This window comes from Papaver somniferum, unplaced genomic scaffold (genome assembly GCF_003573695.1).
Source record: "Papaver somniferum cultivar HN1 unplaced genomic scaffold, ASM357369v1 unplaced-scaffold_99, whole genome shotgun sequence".
Lineage (NCBI taxonomy): Eukaryota > Viridiplantae > Streptophyta > Magnoliopsida > Ranunculales > Papaveraceae > Papaver > Papaver somniferum.
Genome location: NW_020653081.1, coordinates 1,087,037 through 1,097,209, shown reverse-complemented (window position 1 = coordinate 1,097,209; position 10,173 = coordinate 1,087,037). Strand labels below are relative to the sequence as shown.

At 36.6% G+C, this 10,173-nt stretch overlaps 2 protein-coding genes and 1 non-coding gene across 3 annotated transcripts; all 3 read right to left on the bottom strand.

Annotated features, from left to right (window-relative positions):
- Window positions 1-1,116: 1,116 nt before the first annotated feature.
- LOC113346507 (V-type proton ATPase 16 kDa proteolipid subunit-like) lies at window positions 1,117-3,474 on the bottom strand. Its single transcript, XM_026590055.1, has 3 exons — window positions 3,146-3,474; window positions 2,764-3,049; window positions 1,117-1,517 (listed from the first exon to the last, which is right to left on the bottom strand). The coding sequence occupies exons 1-3, from the start codon at window positions 3,222-3,224 to the stop codon at window positions 1,385-1,387; spliced, it is 498 nt and encodes a 165-aa protein (XP_026445840.1). The 5' UTR covers window positions 3,225-3,474; the 3' UTR covers window positions 1,117-1,384.
- Window positions 3,475-3,893: 419 nt separating this feature from the next.
- LOC113346505 (BTB/POZ domain-containing protein At1g21780-like) lies at window positions 3,894-8,605 on the bottom strand. Its single transcript, XM_026590054.1, has 4 exons — window positions 8,321-8,605; window positions 8,047-8,192; window positions 4,850-4,965; window positions 3,894-4,759 (listed from the first exon to the last, which is right to left on the bottom strand). The coding sequence occupies exons 1-4, from the start codon at window positions 8,443-8,445 to the stop codon at window positions 4,154-4,156; spliced, it is 993 nt and encodes a 330-aa protein (XP_026445839.1). The 5' UTR covers window positions 8,446-8,605; the 3' UTR covers window positions 3,894-4,153.
- On the bottom strand, window positions 6,768-6,840 carry TRNAK-CUU. The gene has a single exon. It is a non-coding gene; the product is annotated as a tRNA-Lys (tRNA).
- Window positions 8,606-10,173: the final 1,568 nt, after the last annotated feature.

Sequence of the window (10,173 nt, the reverse complement as noted above, 5' to 3'; positions counted from 1 at the left end):
AATTCAAATTGCATGGGGCGGGCTTAATACCTCCGCCCCATTTTTTCTATTTCTTTTTTATTACTTCTTTTTTTTGAATCTTTCTTACCCGGGCGAACGTATAGTCCCCGTCCCACACCAGGCGTTGGTATAGTCCACGCCCCACACCAGGCGAACGTATAATGTACGTCTGACCAAATTTAGTCTTTCCACCGTAACGTCACACACCAGACTAAACTCAAAATTTGGTCTTTTTTCCCCTCTTTGGTCTTTGGTTATACTCACACCACTGCAGTTGCTCTAAGCGACCCAAAACTTACTGTTAAGTTCTTAATTGGAATTTATCCAAAGCATAAGGCCAAAGAGCAATATGGTACGCTATTTTTCTTAGCTATGGCTTATTTAAAGCGAGGTACTACGAGGCTTCGCCTGGCTTTAATGTCCTTTCTCTTCACTAAAGAGTGGATCACATCCGATCCACCCTTAAGCTAAGTGACGAGACACGGAACCGAGTTTCCGTAATGTCATTTTTTGGGAGGCCTACACTTAAAATCTCTATTTCTGTTCTACTTTTTATGGACCAAAAAATATGAGTTTTCGTCTATATAAAACTATGAGAAAAAAGAAACCCAACCCCTGAATGTCTTTTTTTAAAACAATTAATTGGGGGATATGGAAAGTTGAAGGATATTTTACTTTTCATCGTAATCGGCATGGTTTTGAACCGTAAAATATCCTTCAATTACTTTTCATATCCCCGATTAATCCTTTTTTTTTTGTTTCCCTATCTCTTGGCTATAATTAAGCTATAGCTAAGCAAAATGGCATTACCATGGTGCTTAGCCTAAAAAGGGCCCAAAAGGAAAGACTCACAAACAGCCCTAATTTTGAAAGCGGACAGGAAAAGTTTGTAAACTTCAAGGCTGTCTTTTAACCTAGTCACTAGATCTGATAATTTACTAGTGGCGAACATTTCAATCAGGAACTTAGAAATTCAATCAGGAACCTTGATAATTTACTAGTGGCGAACATTTCAATCAGGAACAGCATGTCAATCAGGAACCTCAGCATGTCTCACCTTGATCTAACTTGGCCGATGTATTACCATGGGTATTTTGGTTTTTACCATTTCTTGAAAAAAAAAAGTTTTTCTCCCATTTGCAAATGCAGTTTTATGATTATAAAATTCAACAAATAACTAGAGAGTGAAGAAAATAACTAATAACAAGGGGAGAAATGTGCATCCCCGGATAAAAGGGGTGCACGAAGTCGCACTCCAAAACATTTACAAATAAGTCGAATCAAAAGCAAATGATAATAATATCATGATATAGGCTTCAATTCAAGTCACTGGTTATATTGGAAAACTATAGCACAGAATCCCAAACCCTCACTTTGCCATCTTCTAATCTGCTCGAGATTGACCAGCTCGCGATGAGAGAATAATACCAACAATGAGACCATACAAGGCGAGTGCTTCAGCAAAGATAAGAATCAAGATCATCCCGACAAATAGTTTTGGCTGTTGTGCGTTGGCCCTGCAAACAACAATAACCAATTACCGAATTTTCAAAAGAAAGAAAAAAAGAGAGGAAAAGGTCTTAATGCCTTCAATTGAGCAAATCCTTCTCTAGATCCAGATCATACTCAAAAACTGTGGGATGCATTGATTCTTGAGAGACAAAAAGTAACAAATGTACGAACAACTCAGATGACAAGAAAGAAAACCTAGAAACTCATCCAATACAATAGAAGATTAAAATCGTTCACCATATTCATTGCGAGTAATAAAACACTGCCTTATCTAAAAGAAGTAAAGAACACGTCAAATGGATCAGTTCACAAATGCGGTTCTTATAGGAAACTCCATAACTTCTTAACTGAACCAACACATAGTGAAACATAGTAAACTATAAGTAAAATCACCCAAAATTATACTCAACAATATTTTACTCTTATTTGATCAGTTGTGTTTTTATGAGCAGTTTAACTCCATGTTTCCTGATAATACATAACCTTCAACATTGCAACATTAGAAGTTTAGTGAGAATTTTGCCTACAGCTTACCAATGCACACTTTAGAATTGTGAAAAAGTTAATAAAAACTAAGTAAATACTTTCAGTTGTATGGTAATACCAATTAGTTCTGCACTACATAAGAATGTATCTTCTAGTACCAGTAAAAAACATACACAGAAAAAAAAAATCATAGATCATGGAAAAATAACCTAGATAGTAACAGTGATCCAACGTACAACAGCAAAGGCAAAGCATATTAGCATTCAAATTAACCTTCGTCAACCCATAGAAATTTTAAAATGTATAAACATGAACAAATAAATCTTGATGTGAATTCTCTCAGACTTCAACGATACCAAAACATTCTGTTCAGAAGTTTAAAAAGAAAAGTCTACGCTCCAACAGGATCCTTATTGCATATCAAACAAGAAATCCATGTGAGGTATAAAAATCCTAGATCAAGCACATGATAATAAAAATCCATGTGGGGTTTTAGTTCTAATCTCCTTTCTGATGAAGAACAAACTAATTGTTCACATGGCCATAATCAAATTTCTCCTAAGCTCACAATCACAACTACAAACGTTTGCATTATGTTGAAGATCCATAACTGGACTGATGAATGGGCCAACAATCACAGAAGATATAGGGCAATTAATTAGGTAAACTACACCATAACCTAAGCAAAATTGATCAAAATCTGATTTAAGAAATTACAGACTCAGAAGAAACTATGGATTCATAAGAAGATGAAAGTGAATTTACCTGACACCTGCATCACCAACAATTCCAATAGCCATACCAGCAGAAAGACCAGCAAGACCACAAGCAAGACCAGATGATAAATGAGCATATCCATCAAACAAGTAGTATGATTTTGCCTTAGGATTAATACCAGTACTGATGATGACAGCGATAATTAAACCGTAGATTCCCAACACTCCAGCCATAACAACTGGAACAATAGATTTCATAACAAGTTCAGGTCTCATCACACCCATAGATGCAACTCCTACACCACTCTTTGCTGTTCCATATGCAGCTCCCATACCTAAAATCAACAACAACAATAAAAAGATCAAGATCAATTTAACCCTACAATCTAAGAAATCTACAGAAAGAAAAAGAGAGAGAGAGAGAGATCTACATGAGAAGACGAGAGCGGCAGCGGCTCCAAGGAAGCCGAAGAAGGGAGCGGTTTCATCTCCAGAGAAGCTTGAAGACATTTTCGAAGAGAGATCTGAGAAAAAAGCCTATTTCAGTTGGAAATTCTCTCTATCTCTCTTTGTGAAGACGAAGGAGAAGAGTAAAGGGGAAGATCGGGACTGATAATAAAATTGGTGATTAGACTCTCTCTACAAGGTGATGATTCAAGTTACGATACTAACCTTTAGTATACTCATAATTACGAAGGGTTGTCAGGTAATAGATGGTGGTACTGGTCCTGGCGGAGTTCTCCGGTTTGCCTTTAAATTGGAAAGTTCCAGGAAGGTCACTATTGACCAAACTTTGCCATGGTGTTAGCATTTGGGAAAATTTAATGTGGTTTCAGGTGATCCAAATTAGGACACGTGTACCTGTAATCAATGAAGATGAGTTGCCTATGGAATTAGTGGATATCAACGTCCAGTGACTTTGGAACACTGGAAAAATGATACTTTCATTTTTATTTTAGTAAAAAGGCACATACTTTGTGAAGAAGTTTTCTGTATATGCTAACGAAAGTTCATTATCTCCTCTGGGCTGTAGGATCCAAATTAGAACGTGGAACACATGTATTAATGGAAGAAGATACGACTATTGAAGCAATGATGTGTAAATGAGTAATATAAATTTCACACATAAAAGCTGGATAGCCAAAACCGAAATTCTAACGGAACAACTGACAAATGCTGTGAAAGACCAGACCGAAATATCACGCCTCATCGAAATCTAGATGGAACAACTGATAGAGGCAATATTATTCTTTATGGAAGACCAGTAAACTACAAATACCTGTTCTTATGGGTAAATTACATAATGTCGTAGATAGGAGTTTCAACGACTTTAAGTTTGACATACTATTACAAACACTTAACAATACAAATACCTGTTTTTATGTACATATAGACGATCTATAGAAGAAGTTCCTTATAGTCCAAAAGAGAAGAAGAGTTCATGCTGGTTTCCACACGGTGAGCAATTCATGAAATAACTCCACCATCAATTCCCTGTCTGCATTCCTGAAGAAAGCATCGATTTCATCTTTCACATCATATATTTTTCCAAAATCAAACAAGTACATCAGACACCCTTTCTTAAGCTTGTCAAGCTGATACAGCCAGGCCTCTTGAAGCCTCTCAAGGACATTTCCTGAATTAATATCCTCCAACAGACTTTCCTCACATGCATCTTTAAGGTCCAGAATGTCATACTTGTGTGCAGCTCCAAGTAGTGCCAATCTGTGCCTCCAAAAGTCATCTTGTTTTATGGTACCGTACAAGTAACTGAGCAAGGCCATACAAGATTCTACAGATATGTCCTCTATATCAACCATGGAAGACTCTTTCTCTTTTAGATCATGTAAAAACATACTCTGAAATACTGGAGAAGATGCAGATAGAATTGCCTTGTGTGCTCTTAGTGTGCCACCCGACGTGTTAATAGTGACATCGGTGAGTATTTCCTCATTGAGCATTCGGGAGAGACAGCAGAGTGTCCGCTGTGTTGCAAGAGATTGTGTTGCTCCATCGCCAGGCCATATCGAAATGGGATCACCACCCTGAAATTTGAAGAAAGTTTGGAACAGCTTAAACAAGGGAGAGTCATGACTATTTGGTGGAGTGTCGAAGTATAAAAATATGAAGCTCACATTAAGTTGACAGATTTTCAGGTCCAGAAATTCAACATCAATGACTATACGGCCCAAAAATGTGGAATCAACCGGCCAAACAAAGTCTTCACTGGTCCGGAGCAGTCTCTCGTGAACTGAAGCACCAATCAGGAATCGGTTAGTGGAAAAGCTGAAAACATTGAATATTTATAACAATAATCCAGAATAATCAGATGCCCATATTTGTATAACGAAAATACTGTTATTTTTGCAATCAACAATTAAAATTAAGTCCAACAACTTGGTTTAAAGAAGTTTCTTAGACAATTCCTCTACAGACCACAAGGCATTTGTTCTGTACGGGCTATGGAGATCAGCAAGGGTTAGGGAATGGAGTTGAGCGAGAAACGCTTTCCAAAAAGCAACTGTATGTGGGTAAGTTGGATCATCTGGACCTTCCATTTTTCTAAAAGCTGAACCAGGACAGCATTCAGAATGCATGTACATGCCACCAGAAATAATCATTCAATACAGACAACTGCAGGGTTGAATTTGTCTCAGGAAATCGTAATCCTTCAACAAGTTCAAGAGAATCTTGAGGTAGAGTTACTAATTTCAGAAAATATACGGGATAAAAAGTCCGATTTAGTCATTTAGAGCTAAACAACTCTTTGCTAAAAAAGCATGGAATATCAGACGTTCCATATCATTAACTGCAATGTAACAAATAATAATACTAGAACAACGGCCATCCCTTGTATCAGCACAAATATAGCATTTTCTATTGTTTTTGCAAGTTCAGGTTTTTAATAAAATAAAATAACTTAAATAAGTTGTTCAAGAAGATGTAGGAGAAGGGTGCCCCGACAGGTCAACAGTTAAGAAACAGTTGGTAAGAAACCCCATGCTAGTCTTTGAGAGGGAGTATTAGGGGATAATGGTTCCAGCCTCATATCGTCATGAATATAAATCCGTCACCTCCAAAAATTTGAGCTTCTAAGAATGCAGGTGTTCAACATAGTATAAGAGGAGCTGATACAAAAGAGGCCAAAAGATTAAGTCCCAGCTCTAGCTATTGAACAGTCAGAAGTTTTAACATTTTTCAGATTGCCTACTCTGACGCCATATTGAACAACCGTTTTCTCCAAGAGCATCTCCAATGCTAGGGATCAAGATCATCCTATGTGGAGGTCTTATATACACCTTTTGGTTGTGGGTCAATAATTACATGACAAACAAAAGTAAAGATAAGACTTTCTACCTAAATTTTATCTCCAATCCCCAAGGTCTTATTTAACACTGTTTATTTAATTTTAGAGACAAAAGATGATGTGGACTTAAGACCCAAGGTAATGAAGAAAGTCTAATCTAGACTTTCTCCTTTACCTCCACTTAGCCATGTCATCTTTTTTTTATGACCTGGACCCTTGCATTGGAGATGGAAATTGGGTGGAAAAGCTCTTAAATCCTATGTGTCATGTTATTTTAAGACCTTGATCCCTTGCATCGGAGATGTTCTACAAGCTCAAACTCGTAAAGAAATGTCAGTAGTATGCTTATGTGTAGAAGGGTCGGCACTTTCTTAAATTGCAAATGAGACTAATTTACACAGAAATGTAAAGATAACTTTGGATATACATTTAATGTTAAACACTGAAGCTCCTCCTATCCCTAGCACAGCAGCAAAATCCTGCCTTCCTAGAAGTAGAACCTCTCCTTTTATGGTACACCATACACTTGTCCCGTTTGGTTATTGACATGTGTCTCCCCATAACCCCTTCTTTGAGAGTTACTTTAGGAGTCCTACACGTGTCCTACGTTAGCTAGTGTTTCTCCTTTCGGCCCTACCTATCATAAGGTGCCACTTTTGGCTCTCGTTCCCAAGTCCAAAATGTGCCGGGTGAGAGCTTTACCTTCATAGAAAGAAGGCTAGGGCAGCGTTTCTTGGCATGAAAAACGCCCACCGTGGGGCTCGAACCCACGACCACAAGGTTAAGAGCCTTGCGCTCTACCAACTGAGCTAGACGGGCAGGTGTTTGCTGTTACTAACATTAGCATTACGAACCACATCCAAAGGTATATTACAACTCAAAGGAACATGAGACAGAGAGTGTCAAAAATAACCCAAAAATGAATTTGAAACGAAGGCCTGAGCAAGAAAAGGCACAAAATTGGAATATAAGTTGAACAGGCCGCTGGTGAGTAAGAATCCAGATCCAGAAGAAACCCAAAATGGGATTATATAAAACACAACTGAAATGATTACACCGGTTGAAGCGCCCAGGCGGAGCTATTTCTCTAAGAGTTGCCCCCGACCTTCCATCTCTTTATGACACTCAAGTGGAGCAAGCTGAATTATTGGAATGAAATAGGCAGTTTCCCACATATTTTACCCAGTTTATAGAGTTAGAGACATTGACACAAAGATCTACGTGGTTCTGCCACGAAGGCGGGGTTGAGGAGTTTCACTATGATACTGATGTTACAGCATCATGTCTACCTTGGGTGTGGTTCCTAAATATCATTAACTACATATATTTCCATCAATCAAAAAAGTAACTAGAAAATGGATGACGGAACGAACAGTAAGGGAAATTCATATTATAGTCAATATTTATAGCACAAACAGTTGAACCAGTCTGGACATTCAGCTTGCCGATTATCTAAGTAAATCAAATGAGCTATCACTAGGTAACGTTTAAAACGCAAGCTCGCTGATGCAAGGGATCTCTAGCTGTAATCATTTTGCATGTTTGGCAATTTATCTATTCATTCAGGCAAGAAATTGGTGTATCTTATTTCTTCAAAAACAACCAATCTTAAATTTTTACTGCGGACTATTCTTTTACATTCTTGTACACATATCATCACACCTAACAGGCATAACCAGTCAAAATGGCATGACGCCAGGTTTTAGACGGGCTAAGACAAATCAGATTCCTATGTTTTGATCTAAACCACTAACTTGGCTTCATGCCGTTTTGGATGTTAAGCTAGTATATTCAGTTTGGATTACGTAATAAGAAAAACTGACACTATTCTGTACCTACATAAAAGTGAATACATATCATGTGCACCATGTATCAGATTATTAATAATTGCACAAGAACTAATGAGATGATGTCGTTATAAATCCACACGAATCGGATCAACTCACTCCAAATAAACGAAAATCATAGTACTGACGGATACTCATTAGATAATCAGACACAACCAGAAAGCATAACAAAACTTACTGGGAGAAATGTAAGGTCGTCTATTAGGACCACAACTTGAGACTCGTAGGACGAATCTAGCAAGAGGTGGTTGTTCTTTGGAGACTCGAGACGGTTCAGGAAATAGACGAACATATAGATACCGATTCTTCTCAATTGATATGTGCCTAAGTTTGATGATAAGAAAAGAGAAAACCCTAAGTTAACATCATCAAGACAGTCTGAGAGAGAAAACTGAATTCGGGCTTAATTGGATGAAATTGGTTGGAAGATTAAGATGAAGATAAAGTATTACCAGTTCCAAATTCCAAGTTTGAAAGAATCGGATCGTCGATAAGAACAAGGACCAAAGCTCTCAATTCTCCATTGAGCTAACCTAGAAATTATCTCTACCTTTGAATCACTGCTACTACCAGTCATCTCTCACCCTCTTTGTGCAGGCATGAACTAGTATTTGGCTTTGATTAGCACTACTCTCTGTAAAGAGACCAAGGGGCAGAGAAGCAGAGAGGAGTGGTTGGTGAGTGGAATGTGTCACAGTGAAGGTGGTGGACTAACTTTTACTCAACTCTATTTTTGTAGCTAATCTTTAGTTAAACATGAAATGATTATACTCCCTCGGTTGCTTTTTAATATGCTCGTTTTGTTTTTAGAAAAATTTAAGAAAATTAAGAGAAATCATTAAAAGTGGTTTTTAAGAAGTGAAGTGAAATGGTTTCCATGGTACTTGTCGACAAAAGGAGTAAAGTGAAATGGTCCACATGACACTTGTCATCAAAGTAGTTAAGAGAAAAATGGTCCAAAAAATTAAAATAACATTTGACTATCTCAATTAGGAAACAAGCCTATTTTTTGAAACATTTATTTATAAAAACCAGCCTATTAAAAAAGAACAGAGGAAGTACTTTTTTTTTCTTTTTTACGATAAACATTAAAATGATTAAGGGGAACCTTAATCTAATGTCAGGGCCTCCGACAAAGGACCAGCACTGGCTTTGTGATGTAAGGGTTACTAACTCTCTAAATTAGTCTTTTGTTAGTGTATTTTAACTTATAAAAAAAGATTAAGGGGAATCAAAATATCTCCCCCTCTTTAAAGTAAGCAAGCTTAATTGAAATCCTTACTTTTTTTTTTGGTTCACCAAATGTTAAATGGTTAATCAAACGAATTAAGGACCAAAATGTTAAACAAAATAGAAACTGTTTGGTTAAGAAATATATATAAGGACTGAAATGCTTAAGAGAATAGGGACTTAAAAATAATAATATATGAATTATAGAAATACCCTTTTTGTAAAAATAATGATAAATATTTTAAAACTTCGTATCTTCCAAATGGTACGTCAGACTGTTGTGAATTCTATACATTTGGAAAGCTCTTTCAATCACCTACGCAACGAGTATAAACAAGCATATCAAATTTTTACTTTTTAATATATTTATAGTTCTCCGAAAAAATTGCTATAATTTAAAGGTAAATTGAAAGAGCTTAGGTACTTTTTATATGTTGCATATATAATGTTCAAATACTTCACTTGATATATTATAAAATTACTTAGAAAAATCTATAAATTTTAGTTTCGATACGAAAGATTACCTCCATTTCATTAAAAGTGATACTTTAATCTTTTTTCTTTTTTTTTCTTTCCATTTTTACCTAATATTAGGCTAAATTGAAAAGTAAAATGAAGGTACCACATTTCACAAATGGAATGAAAAATTAATGTTGTCGACGTGCATTGCATGTGCTCACTACTTGTTTTATTAAGTCTGTTACATCAGTAAGGTATGCCATAATCTTTCCAACCAAAAAGTCTGGAGGATCGATATACCATGTATCAAACATTATAGAGTCCCTAGCGTGCTTGACCAACGTATCTCCCGGACCATTACATTTTCTAATGGTGTTTACATCCAACTTGAAAAACTACTTAAATAATAATGTTCATATTCTGCCATGAGAGGGATGGATTATTTCCATTTATTGCATTAGCTATGTTGCTTGAATCAACTTCAATACATATATGCTCCACTTGTCTTTCTAGAGTCCATTGAACCTCATCCAATACAACAAAGCATTCTTCTTCCTCTGCACTTAGTACATCTTGTCTTGCAATGCACCTTGAGCCTCGATATTCACCTGCAAAA